A 23,985-nucleotide genomic window follows, 5' to 3' on the forward strand; every position below is an offset into this window, starting at 1 on the left:
TATTTGAAAGAAATCCACCAAGTACACAAATTGTAGATTATAGCCACAAGGAAATGTCATAACTCCATGGCTGAGTAATGGTGATGAATTCTTAAAAATTAAGGCTGCAAAGTGATAATAAACTATCACAAACAGTTGATTAAAAACTATTTGCAATGGTCCAATAGAATTCCACTTTATATTCCCTAAGTTAATTTTTTTATTTAATTAAAAAATTTTCAACTTACAATTTAAGATTTTCATTCTTGTGAACTGCTGGCCACTGTGAATTTGTATTCTCCTGGGCTACAACTCGTACAGATCAAGTCTTCTAATTCTGGTCTCCTCTACATCTCGGCTTCCTTCACTGCACCATTGGTGATTGTGTGGCACATTATTAAATTAGATTCACCAATAGACAATAGACAGTAGGTGCAGGGGTAGGCCATTTGGCCCTTCTAGCCAGCACCACCATTCACTGTGATCATGGCTGATCATACACAATCAGTACCCCGTTCCTGCCCTCTCCCCATATCCCTTGACCCCACTATCTATAAGAGCTCTATCTAACTCTCTCTTGAATGCATCCAGAGACTTGGCCTCCACTGCCTTCTGGGGCAGAGTATTCCACATATCCACCATTCTCTGGGTGAAAAAGTTTTTCCGCATCTCTGTTCTAAATGGCCTACCCCTTATTCTTAAACTGTGGCCTCTAGTTCTGGACTCACCCATCAGCGGGAACATGCTTCCTGCCTCCAGTGTGTCCAATCCCTTAATAATCTTATATGTTTCAATCAGATCCCCTCTCATCCTTCTAAATTCCAGTGTATACAAGCCCACTCGCTCCAATCTTTCAACATATGACAGTCCCACCATTCTGGGAATTAACCTTGTGAACTTACACTGCACTCCCTCAATAGCAAGAATGTCCTTCCTCAAATTTGGAGACCAAAACTGCACACAATACTCCAGGTGGGGTCTCACCAGCGCCCTGTACAACTGCAGAAGGACCTCTTTACTCCTATACTCAATTCCTCTTGTTATAAAAGCCAGCATGCCATTAGCTTTCTTCACTGCCTGCTGTACCTGCATGCTTGCTTTCATTGACTGATGTACAAGAACACCTAGATCTCGTTGTACTTTCCCTTTTCCTAACTTGACCCCATTTAGATAGCAATCTGCCTTCCTGTTCTTGCCACCAAAGTGGATAACCTCACATTTATCCACATTAAACTGCATCTGCCATACATTTGCCCAATCACCCAACCTGTCCAAGTCACCCTGCATTCTCATAACATCCTCCTGACATTTCACACTGCCACCCAGCTTTGTGTCATCAGCAAATTTGCTAATGTTACTTTTAATCCCTTCATCTAAATCATTAATGTATATTGTAAACAGCTGCGGTCCCAGCACTGAACCTTGCGGTACCCCACTGGTCACAGCCTGCCATTCCGAAAGGGACCCGTTAATCGCTACTCTTTGTTTCCTGTCAGCCAGCCAATTTTCAATCCATGTCAGTACTCTGCCCCCAATACCATGTGCCCTAATTTTGCCCACTAATCTCCTATGTGGGACTTTATCAAAAGCTTTCTGGAAGTCCAGGTACACTACATCCACTGGCTCTCCCTTGTCCATTTTCATAGTTACATCCTCAAATCCACGCTGACTCGGACTGATCCTTCTACTGCTATCCAAATGTGTCATAATTTCCTCTTTTATAATTGACTTCAGCATCTTTCCCACCACTGACGTCAGGCTAACTGGTCTATAATTCCCTGTTTTCTCTCTCCCTCCTTTTTTGAAAAGTGGGACAACATTAGTCACCCTCCAATCAGCAGGAACCGTTCCTGAATCTATCGAACATTGGAAAATGATTACCAATGCGTCCACGATTTCTAGAGCCACCTCTTTAAGTACCCTGGGATGCAGACCATCAGGTTCCGGGGACTTATCAGCCTTCAGACTCAACAGCCTATCCTTCCTTAGTGAAGACAGATCCAAAGTACCTGTTCAACTCGTCTGCCATTTCCTTGTTCCCCATAATAAATTCACCCATTTCTGTCTTCAATGGCCCAATTTTGGTCTTAACTATTTGGAGGTACTTATTTATTTCTCCAATGTCAACTTGTGATGACCAGCAAGTAATATGAATATTCCTGAAACTATTATTAGCACCAGGATTCAGTTTAATTGCTCGCCATAGCAGCCACAGCTACGCAAAGGTGATCAGCTCTCAGATTAGGGCCAATTAGGGCTTTGGTCACCCTCCAGCTTCTCACTTCAATCCCCCTCTCCCACCCACTCACCACCCCCCTCCAAACTTGGAAAGGATGTTTCCTATAGTGGGAGATTCTCAGTCCAGAGGGCACAGCCTTAGAATACAAGGACATACCTTTTGAACAGAGGAGAAATTTTTTTTAGCCAGAGGGAGGTGACTCTGGAATTCATCGCCACTATGCGGTTGTGCAGGTCATCATTAAGTATATTTAAATAGATGTGGATAGGTTCTTGATTGGTAAGGGTATCAAAGGTTATGGGGAGATGTCTGGAGAATGGGGGTTGAGAGGGATAAATTAGGCTTGGTGGAATGGTGGAACAGACTCCATGGGCCAAATGGCCACATTAATTGGCTTTATGGTCAATTAAAGTGTTAAACTAATATTAAAGCAATTTGTGAGCATGTTAATTATGCTAAGAGATCTACTGACAGTCTTTAAGTAAATTAATAGCAATTATATGACCTATATTCCAAGATCATCCAAGAAATATTATGATATTTGAATTTGTGCCTAATGAAAGTGTTCAGTAAATTTAGCCTAAATTCCATGGAAAAAGAGTACATAGACGTGAGGTTTGATTTTATAGGATTGTCAAGTCCAACTCATTCACATAGGTCAAAGAATAATGATGCTGCAACTTTAAATTCCTCAGGAGACAACCAAATGTTGGGAAAGCGAAATAAGAAACAGCATTCCACTGTAGGAGGACAGAATCAGTTACACAGGAGTTCATATGCTGCCACTGTTCATTGTTCAGATTCTGACCTTCGTGCTCTGTATTGCCGATGGCCAGTTGACTTCCGAGTAGCGATGGCTGCAGTGAATCCCACTAAGCAACACAAGGAGGTGGTGCTGAATTTCAGAGTGTCGAGCCACCCAGGAGCATCAGTCTGCAGGTAATCCTCCACCAAATACAAACTCATCACGGCCAGCCAGAGAAGAGAAGCCATTGCGTCAATTCTCCGCAACCTAGGGGAATTTGATGTGGAAGAAAATCAGATACTTTAAAACAATATTCCAAATAAACAGAGGCGAGAGAAATTTCAAGAACCAGTTTACAGCAGCTAAAAAGCCACAATTCAAACTAACAAACGAGCCTGACGGTGTGAACATTGATTTCCCTAACTATGGTAATTTCTCACCCCCTCTTTCCATTCCCCATTCTAGTTACATGCTTACCCTTTTCTTCTCATCTACCCATCACCTCCCTCTAGTGCCCTTCTTCCTTCATCTCATGGTCCACTGTCCTCTCCTATCAAATTCCTTCTTAAGCCTTTTACCTTTGACACCCATCACCTGCCAGCTTCTTACTTCATTCCTCCCTTACCCCACCCATCTACCTACATCCTCAGATGGCTTCACCATCTCTATTCCAGTCATGATGGGGGGGTGGGGGTCTCTGCCCAAAACATTGACTGATTATTTACCTCCACTGATGCTGCATGGTTTGCTGAGTTCCTCCAGCATTTTGTATGTGCTGTTCAAGATGTGCAGTAACTGTAGAATCCCTTGTGTTTATAATGAGGTACCTGCTCACTTTCTTAGAAGGGGAAGGTTGACTTGCACTCTGTATCCTCCACTTCGGTATGGTAAAAATCAAACTGTTTAGGAGAGGAACCTGGCCTCATCCATTTCTAAAGAGTCCTCCAATTATCCTAGTCAAGTGTTCTTTGCACACATCTTGCAGTTTTATTTATTTAAGATTGTCTTAAGGTCACTATCTGCCTCTACCAGCGAGCAGTGATTCCAGATATTTCACTACATGATCTTTCATTAGGTTCTTCTGCAATTATCTTAAACCTGTGGCTTCTGGACATGAATCCACTTTAACAGAAAAATCTACGTTCATTTGGGTGAATATGAATTTGCCAGCTAAATCTTCTCATTAACTTCACTGCTCTAGAAGTGAATAATATCAGATTAAAGTCTGAATATTTCAGTTTCTCTCCAGTGATACCTTAAATTTGATAACTGTTAAACAATTCAGGGGACTTTTTACAATAGACAGTAGGTGCGGGAGTAGGCCATTCGGCCCTTCTAGCCAGCACCGCCATTCACTGTGATCATGGCTGATCATACACAATCAGTACCCCGTTCCTGCCCTCTCCCCATATCCCTTGACCCCACTATCTATAAGAGCTCTATCTAACTCTCTCTTGAATGCATCCAGAGACTTGGCCTCCACTGCCTTCTGGGGCAGAGTATTCCACATATCCACCATTCTCTGGGTGAAAAAGTTTTTCCGCATCTCTGTTCTAAATGGCCTACCCCTTATTCTTAAACTGTGGCCTCTAGTTCTGGACTCACCCATCAGCGGGAACATGCTTCCTGCCTCCAGTGTGTCCAATCCCTTAATCTTATATGTTTCAATCAGATCCCCTCTCATCCTTCTAAATTCCAGTGTATACAAGCCCACTCGCTCCAATCTTTCAACATATGACAGTCCCGCCATACTGGGAATTAACCTTGTGAACCTACGCTGCACTCCCTCAATAGCAATTTGTCCTTCCTCAAATTTGGAGACCAAAACTGCACACAATACTCCAGGTGGGGTCTCACCAGGGCCCTGTACAGCTGCAGAAGGACCTCTTTACTCCTATACTCAATTCCTCTTGTTATAAAAGCCAGCATGCCATTAGCTTTCTTCACTGCCTGCTGTACCTGCATGCTTGCTTTCATTGACTGATGTACAAGAACACCTAGATCTCGTTGTACTTCCCCTTTTCCTAACTTGACTCCATTTAGATAGTAATCTGCCTTCCTGTTCTTGCCACCAAAGTGGATAACCTCACATTTATCCACATTAAACTGTATCTGCCATACATTTGCCCAATCACCCAACCTGTCCAAGTCACCCTGCATTCTCATAACATCCTCCTGACATTTCACACTGCCACCCAGCTTTGTGTCATCAGCAAATTTGTTAATGTTAATTTTAATCCCTTCATCTAAATCATTAATGTATATTGTAAACAGCTGCAGTCCCAGCACCGAACCTTGCGGTACCCCACTGGTCACAGCCTGCCATTCCGAAAGGGACCCGTTAATCGCTACTCTTTGTTTCCTGTCAGCCAGCCAATTTTCAATCCATGTCAGTACTCTGCCCCCAATACCATGTGCCCTAATCTTGCCCACTAATCTCCTATGTGGGACTTCATCAAAAGCTTTCTGGACGTCCAGGTATACTATATCCACTGGCTCTCCCTTGTCCATTTTCATAGTTTTGTTTAAAGTCAGCAAATTACAAAATTTCAGAATTCACCATTGAAAAGGAAATGATGAAAGCATATGCAGAGTAATTTTCCTAAAGAGAGTTAGATACATATTTGAGAAATTTCCAGAACTGTGCCAAAAGATGAATGGGATTAATTAATGGCTGTTTCAAAGAGACAAGACAGGTTAAGACGCTTTGCAATATTTAATGCTGCTTAGTGTTACTATAGCAGAATTATGTATGTGTAGTCTCAAGAAGGCTGGACTGTTCTGCAGTCAGATAAGGCAGACTGGGTAGGTAAGTGCTCTCTACCCTCACACTCAACTTCTGCCACTTGAGAGGCCATAATTAGGAATTAAGATTTGCAAGACTTTAGCTGGGTTACTGACTTTCCCTTTAGCTGCCAGTCTTTGGCAAAGCGCTGTAATGTGAACTATGACAGCTAAAGGTGGCGTCCCTAAACAATTGTGCAGACTTTCAATACACACTCAATGGTCACTTTATGAGGTACACCTAGTGGTTATTGCAAATATCTGATCAGCCAATCAGGTGGCAGCAACTTAATACATAAAAATGGCAGTGAGGTTCAGTTGTTGTTCAGACCAAACATGAGAATGGAGAAGAAATGTGATCTAGGTAATTTTGACTGTTGAATGATTGTTGGTGCCGGGTGGGGTGGTTTAAGCATTTCAGAAATTGCTGATCTCCTGGGATTTTCATGCATAACAATCTCTAGAGTTTACAGAGAACGGTGTGAGAAACAAAAACCATCCAGTGAGCAGCAGTTCTATCGGCGAGAATGCCTTGGTAGTTACCTTGTTGGCTGATATCGTCAACTCTTAACAGGTTTTAGCAAACATATCTCTCATTGAACGATGTTAGGTTAATAAACAAATCCATTGAAAAATGATGTGAAATAGATTCTAGTGAATACCAGCACTTGAATAGCCAGTTTTTAAACATCAACCCCCTCAATCAAAAGAGTACATAACCCTGAGCAATTTTGATCAATGTCAAAATATTGTCAGTTGGATGTTGCTTCTCAGGTGCCAGGGTCAGGGATGTCTTGGATTGGATCCATGGCATCCTAAAGGAGGAGGGCGATCAGTCAAAAAGCATAGTTTGTATTGGAAACAATGACATAGGTAGGGAAAGGGAGGAGGTCCTGAAGGGAGAAAATAATGAGTTAGGCAGTAAATTGAAAAACAGGTCCTGCAGGGTAGTAATCTCTGGATTGCTGCCTGTGCCACGTGCCAGTGAGGGTAATAGGATAATTTAGCAAATGAATGCGTGGCTGAGGAATTGGTGCATGGGGCAGGGTTTCAGATTTCTGGATCATTGATTTGCTAGAGGTGTGTGGAGGGTTTAAACTAAAAACTGGCTGAGGGATGGACACTGGAGTGACAGGGCTGAGGATGGGGCAGTTGGTATACAAGTCAATGCATTGTGTAATGAGACTGTGACGAAGGACAGTCAGATAACAGACAAAATTGCAGTCACTGGGATGAACTGAAGTATAACATGGGGCAAAATCAAAATGGGTGATGAACACAGGAGTGGTAATATACTGTATTTGAATGAACACTGTGTACAGAATAAAGTAGAAGACTTTGTGGCGCAGTTAAAGATCGGCAGGTATGATGTCAAGGACAGCTCCGAGTCGTAGCGGGTAGATCACAGTTGGGTGCTTAACATCCAATGATACATATTGTATCGAAAAAAAAAATCCTTAGAAATATGTGACATAGGATTGGAAGGCGTAGAATCATTATGGATAAAGCTAAGAAACTGCAAGGTAAAAAGACCCTGATAGGAGGCATGTACAGGTCTCCAAACAGTAACAAAAATATGAGCTAAAATTACAACAGGAGATAGAAAAGGAATGTCAAAAGGGCAAAGTTAAGGTAGTCCTGGGGAATTTCGATATGTATCTAGATTGGGAAAATCAGGTTGGTGCTGGATCCCAAGAGGGAGAATTTGCAGAATGCCTACAAGATGGCTTTTTAAAGCAGCTTGTAGTTGAGCTCACTAAGAGAATGGCAATTCTGGATTGGGTGTTATGTATTGACCCAGATTTGATTAGGAAGCTTCAGGTAAATGTACCCTTAGGAGGTAGTGACCATAACACGATAGAATTCACCCTGCAGTTTGAGAAAGTAAAATCCAATGCATCAGTATTACAGTGGAGTAAAGGAAATTGGAAGTATAAGAGAGGAGCTGGACAAAGCAGATTGGAAGGGGGCAGATCACTGGGTATATTTAAGGTGGAGGTTGATAGGTTCTCGTTTAATCAGGGTGTTAAAGGTTACAGGAAGAAGGCAGGAGAATTCAATTGAGAGGGATAAAAAAAAATCAGTCACCATGGAAAGGTTGAGCAGACTCAATGGGCCAAATGGCCTAATTCTGCTCCTAAGTAAATTAAAAGACTTTATGATGGATTGAATCCAGAAATGGCTAATAATATTGTAATTTGAAATGTACTCAAAAGTGCAAGCTCATTTTAATCATGAAGCCCAGAAACAACATTGTTGCTTTGCATCACATCAAGTCCAAATGGCTTGGCTGTTTTTAAAGCTTTGTTCTACAGTTTCTAAAGGATATCAGTATTGCAAATTAGACTTACTGCATCACCTGACAGTGAACAAGAGAAGACTGAAGAGGTCACAAGTATTTAAAAAGCTCCTAAGGATGCTTAACCAAAAAATAAAGGAAGTGGGCTAAATACTGGCAATACGTACCTATTTTTGCAATGTCCCATTACAACAAGTTAAATCTACATTAATGCATCTCCATTAGGGTCCTGAATCCTCATTAGATACATCTTGAATGAGTCATGCGAATCAAATTGGGCAAATCTGGATACTATTGCCCCACAGCAACCCTTCATAAGCATGTTGGGCTAATCACCACTGAATACAGGTGCAAGCAATGCAATATACTAATTAAAAGTTATGCTTGCACAAACAAATTAGACTGAATCTTCACCATATAACCATATAACAATCACAGCACGGAAACAGGCTATTCCGGCCCTCCTAGTCCATGCCGAACTCTTAATCTCACCTAGTCCCACCTACCCGCACTCAGCCCATAACCCTCCACTCCTTTCCTGTCCATATACCTATCCAATTTTACCTTAAATGACACAACTGAACTTGCCTCTACTACTTCTACAGGAAGCTCATTCCACACAGCTATCACTCTCTGAGTAAAGAAATACCCTCGTGTTTCCCTTAAACTTTTGCCCCCTAACTCTCAAATCATGTCCTCTTGTTTGAATCTCCCCTACTCTCAATGGAAACAGCCTATTCACGTCAACTCTATCTATCCCTCTCAAAATTTTAAATACCTCGATCAAATCCCCCCCTCAACCTTCTACCCTCCAATGAATAGAGACCTAACTTGTTCAACCTTTCTCTGTAACTTAAGTGCTGAAACCCAGGTAACATCCTAGTAAATCGTCTCTGCACTCTCTCTAATTTATTGATATCTTTCCTATAATTCGGTGACCAGAACTGTACACAATATTCCAAATTTGGCCTTACCAATGCCTTGTACAATTTTAACATTACATCCCAACTTCTGTACTCAATGCTCTGATTTATAAAGGCCAGCGTTCCAAAAGCCTTCTTCACCACCCTATCTACATGAGACTCCACCTTCAGGGAACTATGCACTGTTATTCCTAGATCTCTCTGTTCCACTGCATTCCTCAATGCCCTACCATTTACCCTGTATGTTCTATTTGGATTATTCCTGCCAAAATGTAGAACCTCACACTTCTCAGCATTAAACTCCATCTGCCACGTTCAGCCCATTCTTCTAACCGGCATAAATCTCCCTGCAAGCTTTGAAAACCCACCTCATTATCCACAACACCTCCTACCTTAGTATCATCGGCATACTTACTAATCCAATTTATCACCCCATCATCCAGATCATTTATGTATATTACAAACAACATTGGGCCCAAAACAGATCCCTGAGGCACCCCGCTAGTCACCGGCCTCCATCCCGATAAACAATTATCCACCACTACTCTCTTGCATCTCCCATCTAGCCACTGTTGAATCCATTTTATTACTCCAGCATTAATACCTAACGACTGAACCTTCTTAACTAACCTTCCATGTGGAACTTTGTCAAAGGCCTTGCTGAAGTCCATATAGACTACATCCACTGCCTTACCCTCGTCAACATTCCTCGTAACTTCTTCAAAAAATTCAATAAGGTTTGTTAAACATGACTTTCCACGCACAAATCCATGCTGGCTACTCCTAATCAGATCCTGTCTATCCAGATAATTATAAATACTATCTCTAAGAATACTTTCCATTAATTTACCCACTGATGTCAAACTGACAGGTCTATAATTGCCAGGCTTACTTCTAGAACCCTTTTTAAACAATGGAACCACAGGAGCAATACGCCAATCCAACGGCACAATCCCCGTTTCTAATGACATCTGAAAGATCTCCGTCAGAGCTCTTGCTATCTCTACACAAACTTCCCTCAAGGTCCTGGGGAATATCCTGTCAGGACCCGGAGATTTATCCACTTTTAAATTTCTTTAAAGCGCCAGTACTTCCACCTCTTTAATTGTCATAGGTTCCATAACTTCCTTACTTGTTTCCCACACCTTACACAATTCAATATCCTTCTCCTTAGTGAATACCGAAGAGAAGAAATCGTTCAAAATCTCTCCCATCTCCCTCGGCTCCACACATAGCTGACCACCCTGATTTTCTAAGGGACCAATTTTATCCCTCACTATCCTCTTGCTTTTAATATAACTGTAGAAACCTTTCGGATTTACTTCCACCTTATTTGCCAAACCAAACTCGTATCTTCTTTTAGCTTTTCTAATCTTTCTTAAGGTTCCTTTTACATTCTTTATATTCCTCGAGCAATTCCTTTACACCATGCTGCCTATATCTATTGTAGACATCCCTCTTTTTCCGAACCAAGTTTCTAATATCCCTTGAAAACCATGGCGCTTTCAAACCTTTAACCTTTCCTTTCAACCCAACAGGAACATAAAGATTCTGTACCCTCATAATTTCACCCTTAAATGACCTCCATTTCTCTATTACATCCTTCCCATAAAACAACTTGACCCAATCCACTCTCTCTAAATCCCTGCGCATCTCCTCAAAGTTAGCCTTTCTCCAATCAAAAATCTCAACTCTAGGTCCAGTCCTGTCCTTCTCCATAATTATATTGAAGCTAATGCTATTGTGATCACTGGACCCGAAGTGCTCCCCAACACATACATCTGTCAGCTGACCTATCGCATTCCCTAACAGGAGATCCAACACTGCCCCATCTCCAGTCGGTACTTCTATGTATTGTTGCAAAAAACTATCCTGCACACATTTCACAAACTCTAAACCATCCAGCCCTTTTACAGAATGAGCTTCCCAATCTATGTGTGGAAAATTAAAATCTCCCACAATCACCACCTTGTGTTTACTACAAATATCTGCTATCTCCTTACACATTTGCTCTTCCAACTCACGCTCCCCATTAGGTGGCCTATAATACACTCCTATCAGTGTTACTACACCTTTCCCATTCCTCAATTCCACCCAAATAGCCTCCCTAGAGGAGCTCTCTAATCTATCCTTCCAAAGCACCGCCATAAGATTTTCTCAGACAAGCAATGCAACACCTCCTCCTCTGGCCCCTCCTACTCTATCACACCTGAAGCAACTAAATCCAGGAATATTTAGTTTCCAATCACACCCTTCCTGCACCCATGTTTCACTAATAGCTACAACATCATAATTCCAGGTATCAATCCACGCTTTAAGCTCATCCACCTTTCTTACAATGCTCCTAGCATTAAAATAGATACATTTAAGATTCTCTCCACCTCCTCCTCTCTTTTCATCCCTAACAATGCATTCAAATTTATTATCCTTTTCTTTCTTCTCCCCTACATCTCCGGGCTGAGCGCATCCCTTCTCCATCACCTGCCTTTCCTCCCTCACACACTGTCTACTTACTTGCTCTACTGGTGAACTAACCTCCTCTCCCATAGTTTCCTCAAATTCCTCCCCCCCATCTTACTAGTTTAAAGTCTGCCCTGTAGCCCTAGCAAACCTCCCCGCTAGGATATTGGTCCCCCCAGGATTCAAGTGTAACCCGTCCTTCTTGAACAGGTCTCGCCTGCCCCAGAAGAGGTCCCAATGATCCAGAAACTTGAATCCCTGCCCCCTGCTCCAATCCCTCAACCACGCATTCATCCTCCACCTAATTCCATTCCTACTCTCACTGTCGCGTGGCACAGGCAGTAATCCCGAGATTACTAACTTTGTGGTCCTTCTTCTTAACTGCCTTCCTAACTCCCTATACTCTCGTTTCAGGACCTCTTCCCCTTTCCTACCTATGTCATTGGTACCTACATGTACCACGACCTCTGGCTCTTCACCCTCCCACTTCAGGATATATTGGATGCGATCAGAAACGTCCCGAACCCTGGCACCAGGGAGGCAAACTACCATCTGGGACTCCCGATCACCTCCACAGGACCGCCTGTCTGAACCCCTGACTATCGAGTCCCCTATTACTATGGTCCTCTTTCTTCTATCCCTACCCTTCTGAGCTACAGGGCCGTCCTCTGTGCCGGAGGCCCGGCCACTGTCACTTCCTCCAGGTAGGCTGTCCCCCCCAACAGTACTCAAACATGAGTACTTATTGTCAAGGGGTACAGCCACTGGGGTACTCTCTAGTACCTGCCTCTTCCCCTTCCTGACCGTGACCCACCTATTTGCCTCCCGTGGCCCCGGAGTGACCACCTGCCTGTAACTTTCACCTTCAGCAATAACTCTAAGCAAAAATTGTGCAAGATTTCGAAGATGGTATTTATCATCACAGGAAAGAGCAATCATGAACTGTGTAAAAAATAATGCAAGTCAACTCCTATATGAACTCTACAGCAGCATTTTTATAAACTAGCAGAAAATTACTCAATTGCTATGTACAGCAGTACTGGAAATGCTTTATTTTCTGAATGCATATGCTGCTACAATTTCTCTTCGACACTGCATCAATGCCAAGTAATTTTAACCAGGAAGTTATCACTAAATCCCCTAGGGAGAAATTTATCTCTTGCCTTCAGAATTAAGTGCCAATACAAGTGTGCATCCTGAAATATTTGGATTGAGCAAGGATGGCAAATCATTCGCTCTGTGATTCTTGCCACGGTACGATTGTCTGGGCAACAACGGCTCCTGTACCATGTCTACATGTCTTTCATTGTGCAAGTTGGTACTAACAGAGAACATAGGAATCTGGCATCACTTGCGCTGCTTTACTGCTTCTAATCAGAACTGGATACCCCCTTTTGCCATTGAAAAATAAACAGCTCAAGTTACCACCTGATGTACAGCAACAGCTATGCACCAAATCTGGATATTAAAATTGAGATTCACAAAGCAATATTTTCCATCATCCAGTATTCTGACACATTCACTGGTAAATGAAACTGGCATTCAGGAAAAGGAAATGACTAAAAGTCCAAACACAAGGAAATCTGCAGATGCTGGAAATTCAAACAACAACACACACAAAATGCTGGTAGAACACAGCAGGCCAGGCAGCATCGATAGGGAGAAGCGCTGTCGACGTTTCGGGCCAAGACCCTTCGTCAGGACTAACTGAAAGGAAAGATAGTAAGAGATTTGAAAGAAGTGGGGGGAGGGGGAAAGGCGAAATGATAGGAGAAGACCGGAGGTGGTGGGATGAAGCTAAGAGCTGGAAAGGAGATTGGCGAAAGTGATACAGAGCTGGAGAAAGATCATGGGACGGGAGGCCTCAGGAGAAAGAAAGGAGGGGGGGGAGCACCAGAGGGAGATGGAGAACAGGCAAACAACTAAATATGTCAGGGATGGGGTAAGAAGTGGAGGAGGGGCATTAACGGAAGTTAGAGAAGTCAATGTTCATGCCATCATGTTGGAGGCTACCCAGCCGGTATATAAGGTGTTTTTCCTCCAACCCGAGTTTGGATTCATTTTGACAATAGAGGAGGCCATGGATAGACATAACAGAATGGGAATGGGACGTGGATTTAAAATGTGTGGCCACTGGGAGATCCTGCTTTTTCTGGCGGACAGAGCGTAGGTGTTCAGCAAAACGGTCTCCCAGTCTGCGTTGGGTCTCACCAATATATAAAAGGCCACACCGGGAACACCGGACGCAGTATACCACACCAGCTGACTCACAGGTGAAGTGTCGCCTCACCTGGAAGGACAGTCTGGGGCCCTGAATGGTGGTGAGGAATGAAGTGTAAGGGCAGGTGTAGCACTTGTTCCGTTTACAAGGATAAGTGCCAGGAGGGAGATCGGTGGGAAGGGATGGGGGGGACAAGTGGACAAGGGAGTCGCGTAGGGAGCGATCCCTGTGAAACGCAGAAAGGGGGGGGGGGGGAGGGAAAAATGTGTTTGGTAGTGGGATCCCGTTGGAGGTGGCGGAAGTTACGGAGAATTATACGTTGGACCTGGAGGCTGGTGGGGTGGTAGGTGAGGACAAGGGGAACCCTATCTCGAGTGGGGTGGCGGGTGGATGGGGTGAGGGCAGATGTGCGGGAAATGGGAGAAATGCGTTTGAGAGCAGAGTTGATGGTGGACTAAGGGAAGCCCCTTTATTTAAAAAAGGAAGACATCTCCTTTGTCCTGGAATGAAAAGCCTCATCCTGAGAGCAGATGTGGCGGAGACGGAGGAATTGTGAGAAGGGGATAGCCTTTTTGCAAGAGACAGGGTGGGAAGAGGAATAGTCCAGGTAGCTGTGAGAGTCTGTAGGCTTATAGTAGATATCAGTAGATAGGCTGTCTCCAGAGATGGAGACAGAAAGATCAAGAAAGGGGAGGGAGGTGTCGGAAATGGACCAGGTAAATTTGAGGGCAGGGTGAAAGTTGGAGGCAAAGTTAATGAAGTCGACGAGCTCAGAATGCGTGCAAGAGGCAGCGCCAATGCAGTCGTCGATGTAGCAAAGGAAAAGAGGGGGATGGATACCAGTATAGCCTTGGAACATGGACTGTTCCACAAAGCCAACAAAAAGCCAGGCATAACTGGGACCCATATGGGTGCCCATGACTACACCCTTGGTTTGGAGGAAGTGGGAGGAGCCAAAGGAGAAATTATTGAGAGTAAGAATTAATTCCGCTAGACGGAGGAGAGTGGTGGTAGAGGGGAATTGGTTAGGTCTGGAATCCAAAAAAAACCGAAGAGCTTCGAGACCATCTCGGTGGGGGATGGAGGTATATAGGGACTGGATGTCCATAGTGAAAATAAGACGGTGGGGGCCAGGGAACTTAAAATCATTGAAAAAATTCAAAGCATGAGAAGTGTCACGAACATAGGTGGGAAGAGATTGAACAAGGGGGGATAAGACAGTGTCAAGGTATGCAGAAATGAGTTCAGTGGGGCAGGAGCAAGCTGAGACAATAGGTCTACTTGGACAGGCAGGTTTGTGGATCTTGGGTAGGAGGTAGAAACGGGAAGTGCGGGGTGTGGGAACTATGAGGTTGGTGGCAGTGGATGGGAGATCCCCAGAGCTGATAAGGTTGGTGATGGTATAGGAGACAATGGCCTGGTGCTCCTTAGTGGGGTCATAATCAAGGGGTAAATAAGAGGAGGTATCAGAGAGTTGTCGCTGTGCCTCGGCCAGGTAGAGGTCAGTACGCCAGACAACAACAGCTCCCCCCTTATCAGCAGGTTTTATAGTGAGGTTGGGATTGGTGCAGAGGGAGCAGAGAGCAGAGCGTTCGGAAGGAGTGAGGATGGAATTGGAACAGGGTGTGGTGAAGTCAAGACAGTTGATGTCCCGTCGGCAATTAGCAATAAAGAGATCCAGAGCAGGTAGAAGACCAGAACAGGGTGTCCATGAAGAGGAGGAGGGTTGAAGACAGGAGAAGGGGTCATCGGTGGGTGTAAGAGAGTCCTTGTCAAAGAAGTAAGCTCGGAGAAGGAGCTAGCGGAAGAAGAGTTCAGCGTCATGGCATACGCAGAACTCACTGAGGTGTGGGCAAAGGGGGACAAAGGTGAGGCCCTTAATGGGGACAGAGCGCTCTGCCTCAGAGAGTTGAAGGTCGGAGGGAATGGTGAAGACCCGGCACGGATGAGAGATGGGATCAGAGGGGGGAGGGAGGCTGGTAGTGTCAGTGGAGAGGGAAGTGTTGGAGTGAGAGGAAGATGGAGCCTCTGAGGGCCCAGGAGCTGACGATGGGATCTGAGGGAGAGGGGATTGCAGAGTGGTGGTGGGGGAAGGGGAGATGGGAGTCACAACCGCAGCATGTGAAGACCCGGCCTGGAGTTCAAGGCTGGAGTCGCAGTCGGTGGTTGCGCAATCGCTTTGAAGCTGTCCATGGTCTTTGGAACCCGCGTTGATGGTACTGGAGTCCGGATTTTCAAAATACCCTGGGACTCTGGGGCAGCCGAGATCGACAGCCGGGGCGAATCCATGGCCGTTGGAACGCGCGGTGATGGCACTGGAGTCCAGGTTTTCAATATGCCCTGGGTTGCTGGGGCAGCCGAGATCGACGGCTGGGCCCGTGCCGCGATACGAAGACCATGCTCTGGGGTCAGCAGATGGAAGATCTTGCGATCCTTGCAGGACGTGATAAACTCAAAGAAATGGAGATTGCACGTGTGGATCCGATGGAGGATGAAATAACGGACAGGTCCATCGCAAACGGAGAAAAAGGTGTCCCGGAGGCGTGAAAGTGATTGTGATAGGGACGCCAGGTACCTTCTCATGGCGGAGAGTGTCGCCCTCAGAGCTCGACGGGAGAAACAACGGGAGGCAGAGTCAATTAAATGTGAGTACCTGGGATCCTCAGAAGGTCCAAATTGAGAAGCTCGAAAACGGATCCTGAAGCCAACTGGAGTCAGTTGGCGGCGGAGACACGTTCCAAGGAAGGATATATGGCTGTAATAGCGGGTCTGGGTCAAAATATGATCGAAAAGTTGAAGGGCCGAAGGAATTATAGATGGGGAGCAGCGAGAGAGGGTTTCACTGAACTCCCGTTGAAGAGAAGATTTAAACTTCTTCAGTGTAGGCATCACTGGCAGAGGCTTCGCAGTAGTGAATTTAAAGAGCAAACACGAGGAAATCTGCAGATGCTGGAAATTCAAACAACAACACACACAAAATGCTGGTAGAACACAGCAGGCCAGGCAGCATCGATAGGGAGAAGCGCTGTCGACGTTTCGGGCCAAGACCCTTCGTCAGGACTAACCGAAAGGAAAGATAGTAAGAGATTTGAAAGTAGTGGGGGGAGAGGGAAATGCAAAATGATAGGAGAAGACCGGAGGGGGTGGGATGAAGCTAAGAGCTGGAAAGGTGATTGGTGAAAGTGATACAGAGCTGGAGAAGGGAAAAGATCATGGGATGGGAGGCCTCGGAAGAAAGGGGGGGGGGGGGGGGGAGCACCAGAGGGAGATGGAGAACAGGCAAACAACTAAATATGTCAGGGATGGGGTAAGAAGGGGAGGAGGGGCATTAACGGAAGTTAGAGAAGTCAATGTTCATGCCATCAGGTTGGAGGCTACCCAGCTGGTATATAAGGTGTTGTTCCTCCAACCTGAGTTTGGATTCATTTTGACAATAGAGGAGGCCATGGATAGACATATCAGAATGGGAATGGGACGTGGAATTAAAATGTGTGGCCACTGGGAGATCCTGCTTTTTCTGGCGGACCGAGTGTAGGTGTTCAGCAAAACGGTCTCCCAGTCTGCGTCGGGTCTCACCAATATATAAAAGGCCACCCTAACCCTTCATTTATCTCTCCTCCTCCCCCTCCCTCCCTCTGCCCACAAAAACAAATTTACTTTCATAGATGCTCCCTAAAGTTTTGATCAGCAACACAATAGATACCCAGGTTTACAGCACAAGGCTCAGATCATCCAACTCCTGTCCCAAACTATGCCCAACATCAGGGGAAAGACATCCATCAGCCAGGCAACATAGCGGAATGAATGTGGTCCCAGTTACTGCACAACTCTCAGGTTGGGAAAACTTACTCATAATGTATGAACTTCAACTATAGAAACCACCAGATTTCGCCATTCACTTCAGGACGATAAATGACAACCTTTTCCAATATACTCATCAAATGAATAACAAATAAGAGAAATGTGACTCACCTAATACGTCCAGCCATAAGAACAGCCAATAAGCAAGTGAGGAGGCCAGTGGCAACCACAGCCATTTGGTGGTTCTTCCCATAGTCCCATGCAACTTGCAGGTTGATCACCATTCTCTCCGGCACCATCTCTAGCAGCTCTTGCCAGGCTATGGCATTCAGGACAGCACTGTGCGCCGACACAGAAATGGTTTTGCTGTCATTGCTGGACGGATGCAGTAGCACATCAGGTGCAGGCATTTCAGTAGTGGTCTTTTGGACCTCATGTTGATCACCTGATTCATAAATTGCCATGGCAACCAACACAGCACCACAGACAAAGGCCATGAATCGAAGAAAGATTACTCGAAATGGAGTAGAAAGGCCGGAATAATGGGAACTCTGTAAAACAAAGAGTAAATGCACTGTAGGTATAATTTTAGCCTCTTAAAATCAAACAGCAGAAAAGACCCTATTCTTCTCCAACTTCTTGGAGAAGAAAATACCTATGGCATTGGGTATATTTCAAACAGATTGATAGGTTCTTGATTAGTAACGGTATCAAAGGTTACAAGGAGAAGGCAGAATGGGGTTAAGAGGGATAATCAGCCATGATTATCAGCTAGAGTAGACTTCATGAGCCAAGTGGCTTAATTCCAATCCTATATCTTATGGTCTTATTTGCTCCAGCCTTCCCCAGAGCTCTGATATTTACACAATTACCTTCAACATCAGAATTGGCTTCCCCATGCTTTCATATTTACCTCTTTCACAAGATTAGAAACAGATCCTTTCCACATCTGCAAAGACTTGTTTAAAATTCTCACAATTAAGAACGTTTTATTCTTTTTTAAAAATAAACATCCCTTGATTTTAAATTTGTACAACAGAAATGTTGTATAAATGAAACAGTAATAGAAAATTTGTCAAGTCAACAGGCTACCAACACCACTTCCAAACTGTGGTTACATAATCTGTGCTAACACTTCAGAAATTTAACAGCCTACTTAACAGTGACCCTTGACCTTATCAATATGATAAACTTACAATTATCTCCTCAGTTCACTGTTTGAATAAACACAAGCATTGCCCATAGCAATGTTCACATCTCATTAAAAAAATAAATAGGTTTTCAGTTGTTGGGTTTCCAGATGTTGTGTTTTCCTCTACACAGTGACAAGAAATACACCGCCGTTAAACATTAAGCACTTTGCAACATCCTGTGGCCGTGAAAGGCAATTTTTATTAAAGCACTGCCACAAACAAATCTTTGCTAGCTTGTGGCTGACTGAGATGCACATTTACTAGGAATGCCTCCCCCAGCTCAAACCCAAACGGAACCAGGATTAGGAAGGAATAATACAGGTTAACTAGAATGACATTACAGATAAGGGAATATCGTTATAAGATATTTAAATCACTAGGGACACATTTAATGAAGTGGGTCAAAAGGACATCTAAACAATTATTTTCAAAACTGCAGACATATTGTGTGCATAAGTAATTAAGAGTTTTTTCCCAATGGTTAGTGAATTAATGACAAGAATGTCAAATGGGGCAATAGTATTAGAAAAATAATAAACACAGGAGATTCTGCAGATGCTGGAAATCCAGAGCGACACTCACAAAATATTGGAGGAACACAGCAGGTCAGGCAGCATCTATGGAAAGGAATAAAAAGCTGACGTTTTGGGCTGAGACCCCTCATCAGGATCCTGGAACTACTTCAGAGAATAACTAGAATTTAGAAGATTACAAGTTGAATCAGTGTACTTTGGTACTCATGCTTGGCATTTGTGATCAATCCAATTCAAACAAAATCCAATTCACTTCAGGCCTAAACATGGATTTGGGCAAAACTGACTTTTATTGTTGCATAAATTTTTTTAAAAAGGTGCTACGGCTGCAGTACAAATGTACTCTTAATACATTGCTCTAGATATAAACAACTTACTCTCATCAAAGTAGTGCCTTGAAATCATGCACCTTCACCCAAAGAAGCATCTAATCAACAAAACATCATTTCAAATGAATTTATATTCAGTTCTGCTCATCCTGCAAAGCAGTTGATGCATTTTCTGAATCTTTTCTCACTGCTGTGCATTTAGAGCAGTGGGGATGCCCACTGTGAAATGCTCCTCTTGTGGGATGTGGGAAGGCAGGGATTCCTCCAGTGTCACTGACGACGACACCTGCAAGAAATGCATCCAGCTGCAGCTTCAAAAAAGGAGTTGGAGCTGGGACTGAATGAACTCCAGATCATTCAGGAGGCTCAGGGGTCAATAGACGAGACATACAGGTAAGTAGCATGGTGCAGGACACAGGCAACTAACTGGGTAACCATCTTGTCATAATCTCTATGCTGTTCATAAGGATTTTCAGCCCACAAATTCGATTCAACACCTTCTAACAAAGGATCAGTTTAGTAGTGAAAATATTTCCTACAGCAATACTACACTACATAATTTCTGCACACTGCTGAATAAATAGCCTTGGGAGAAAAAATATTTCAGCTACATATCTGAAAAAACCAACACTACAGAAAATAAATCTTCTGGCTTAAACTTGGTACCTATATTAATGTACCAGTTACCCACATCAGTTGGACTGTTTGTGGAAAAAAGTTTCAATCACATGTGTCTAAATGGGATAACAAGGTCCCACTACCATACCATTAAAACCATGCCTCAAGCAAACATGAAAGAAGAAACCAAATCAGTCATCATTAATAATGAATCAATCAAAATAGCACATATAAAGTGGTGTCAGAACATTAACAGACAGGGAATGGTTGTTAAAGTTCCACATTCCACCCTGGTCAAAATAACAAAGAAAGACAAGTTTTCAAAAATCGAAGTTAGGTGAATCAGGTTCAACACCCCTACCTTCCAAGTTAAAAGGCTGTGGATTTAGGTCCCAACATGGGCTTTAGCACAAACATGGAGGCTAAACTGGCATTAAATGTGAGCCCTGTTCATTCTCTCAAGAGGACACAAAAATTCTGATGAAAGAGCTGAAATGGCTAATATGGGGGGGGGGGGCACAATTTTAAGGTAATTGGAGGAAACTATTAGGGGAAATGTCAGAAGTAGGTTACTTTTTTTAAATAAAGTGCACGGAATGCTTTGCTAGGGGGTGTGGTAGGAACACTTAAGAGACTCTTAGATAGGCACATGGATAAAAGAATGATGGAGGGCTATGTGGGAAGCAAGGGTTAAATTAACTTTGGAATAGGTTAAAAGGTTGACACAACATTATGGACCAAACGACCTGTACCTTGCAGTATTATTCTACAGAACCATGCAAGTCTTAGGCACATGCAAAAAAATCTGTAAAGCAAAGATGCATTCAAAAATAATGAAAAGTTTCCAAATATCAAAAAGATTACTATGAAGAGCATTAAACAGTAAAAAACTAAAGCACATCAAATTTGATGCGACTACCCTTTGCCTTTAAAACTGCATCAATTCTCTTAAGCACACTGATGTGCAGTTTTATAAGAAAAATAGGCCTGTGGGTTGTTCCAAGCACTTTGGAGAATTTTCCACAGTTCTTCTGCAGACTTCGGCAGCCTCGCTTGCTTGCCTCTCTCCAGGTAATCCCAGACAACCTCAATGATGTTAAGATCAGGGCTCTGTTCAAGCCATACCATCTGTTGCAAAGCTCGTTCTTCTTTTCGCTGAATATAGTTCTTTATGACCCTGGCCATGTGTTTGGAATCATTGTTCTGCTGCAGAATGAAGTTGGAACCAATCAGATGCCTCCCTGATGGTACTGCACGATGAGTGATAATGGGCTTGTATTTCTCACCATTGAGGATTCCATTAATTCTGACAAGACCACCAACTCCATATTCAGAAATGCAGTCTCAAACATGCAGGGACCATCCACCATGCTCCACTATTGCAGACACTCATCCATGTAGTACTCCCCAGCTCTTCTGCAGATAAGCTGCCTCCTGTTTGAGCCAAAAATTTCAATTTGGATTTGTCAGTTCAGAGCACATAGGTCCTTTGGTGTTTTTCTGGGTAGGTGAGTCTCTTGGCTTTGTTTCCACTTCAGAAGACTGACTTTTTGGCAGCATTTCTTCCACGAAGCCATTTCTAACAATACTTCTCCAGACTGCAGAGGGGTATACTTGGGTTCCAGTGGTTTCCGCGAGTTGAGAGTTGATAGCAAAGCTGGACTTCTTCCAATTTAGAAGGGACACCAGTTTAATGTATCTCTCATCTGCTGCACTCAGTATCCACAGCTGACCACTGCGTTTCTGATCCTTAACGTTGCCCGCTCTTTTATGCCGCTTCAGAAGAGCTAGGACAACATATCTTGACATTCTTGTCTGCTGCAAAATTTCTGCTTGAGAGAGACCCTGCTGATTGATGCAGGGATAACCACCTTGTGACTTGTTGCTATACTCAACTCTTACCATGGTGTAAGAATTGATAATTTGAAGGTTAAACTGTCACATCTGACACATATCCACCTTTTAGTTTGGTTGTCTTTCACCTAGTTTGATTCCTTCTGCACCTGTTTCTGTTAGTTAATCAGTTTAGTTCCTTCAACTCATTATGACATTAATCATTAACACCTGCTTGTTATCTTTGCTTAATCGTGCATAGGGCTAATAACCTGCAAAGTAATCAAGTTATTTGAAAAATGGCCTATTACTTAATATGTTACTTTCTTTAATGAAACACAAATTTCTCTGTAACATTTAATTTTTTTGGAAAATGAATGCTTGGAAATCTAAAATTTGCTCTTTTCTACTGACACACTAATGAAGATAAAAGATAAATATCTGAAACGAAGTTTATATAAAAATATCTAGGGTGCCCAAGACTTTGGCTCAATACTCTATGCTGTATATGAATAAATTCTAATTGCACATCGAACCCATACCTGCACAAATGCTTTGTCTGTCTCTCGACGACGAAGCTGATGGTCAAAGAGAATTGCTCGAATCTGCCGGTCTTGGTGTTTAATGTAATATTCCACCGCTGCCTGACACGGACGACACAGCTTGTAAGTCTGTTCAAGATGGTGTTTATATACTTCTATTTCTTCTTCATACTTATCCTAAGGACACATAAAAAGATTTACATTTTTACCAGGGTCATCTGTTTGACTTCTGTATGTGCAAGTTTTCCTACTTCAATATTCATAAAACTATTCTCACAACATCTAAAAATATTTGACTGAAGAATGTTTTTCTACTAGGTTACATAGTATAAGTAACTTATTTTTTGAGTACATGGATGAGCAATTCTGTCACGTTCACAGAATTTATTGATCTTTGTACTTAGAAAGATTAATTCTACTTCCAAATAATCCATAGAAATTCAGCAACGCTCCTTTAACCTGGATATTATATTACAAAATGATCACCCTAATGTTCAAAATCTGATGTTGGCCTTCATAAGTTAATGACAACTTGAAGATGATTCAATATGATACAGTAAATTGTGAATAGAATAACAAATATAGCTAACTTTAATCTAACTCTTTGGTAGCTGGCAAGCGCAAAAACACTGCAGCAAATAAAATCCTTGCTAACATTTAAGGAGGTCATGAAAAAGATAGGAAAGTGGAAAGGCTCTGCAAAAGAGCGGTTGGGAATTCCATTCCTCAAGGAATGGCCACTAATGGCAAATACATAGAAATAAGTACTGCATGAATGGTAAGAAAAGAGATAGCGGTGTATGGAAGGATGTGGAGAAGGGCTGTTGTGTGAACAAAGTCACCGGAGAGAAGTATTGGTAGATATAAAGCAGTCTCTATTCAACAAAATAAGACACAGCAGGCATCATAACTGAGATTCCTTTAAGAGCAAGGGGTCTGCCTGACCCAATGCTACACAACATCTTATATGCTAAAAGACAATTCCATATTTACAATGCTTCCTTCAAATTCCGCACCACGCTCATACCTCCTTCTTCATATCCATGACTGACACCCAAATGACATCCAAATATAGTGACAAATTTAATCAGCATTGTCTGGTCTTCCAGTTAAATGTGGTCCACAGACTTTGGAACCCATTGTTCTGAGCTGCATTTCAGATTTAATCCACAGTTCATATTCAAATCTGAAGCCTGATGGTTGAAGTCAGTTGCTGAACTTATTTGCTATATATGCTAACTCCAAAAAGCACTCTCACAGGCAGAGCTGGTAAAGCTTATGTAGACAAGGATTTGAAAACAGTGAGACTTTATGAATTGCAAATAAACATAGGCCAATAGGTATAAGAAATAAAAATTGGCAAAAGGTCAGAAACAAACAGAATTTTAGATTAGTTAATAATTCAAAGTTCAAAATAAAATTTATTAGAGTACATACATGTCACCACATACAACTCAGATTCCTTTTCTGCAGGCATACTTAGCAA

The 23,985-nt window shown here is 43.0% G+C and overlaps 1 protein-coding gene across 2 annotated transcripts in view; it reads right to left on the bottom strand.

Annotated features, from left to right (window-relative positions):
• The window catches only part of tmem201 (transmembrane protein 201), a 185,878-nt gene that overhangs the window by 112,493 nt on the left and 49,400 nt on the right, over window positions 1-23,985 (bottom strand). For both annotated transcript variants that reach the window (XM_073032260.1, XM_073032259.1), the window contains exons 4-6: window positions 22,500-22,676; window positions 17,623-18,002; window positions 3,027-3,230 (exon numbers count right to left, since the gene is read on the bottom strand). In XM_073032260.1, the coding sequence (XP_072888361.1) occupies window positions 3,027-3,230; window positions 17,623-18,002; window positions 22,500-22,676 (761 nt within the window). The remainder of the gene's footprint in view (window positions 1-3,026; window positions 3,231-17,622; window positions 18,003-22,499; window positions 22,677-23,985) is intronic.

This window comes from Hemitrygon akajei, chromosome 29, assembly GCF_048418815.1.
Source record: "Hemitrygon akajei chromosome 29, sHemAka1.3, whole genome shotgun sequence".
Classification (NCBI taxonomy): Eukaryota; Metazoa; Chordata; class Chondrichthyes; order Myliobatiformes; family Dasyatidae; genus Hemitrygon; species Hemitrygon akajei.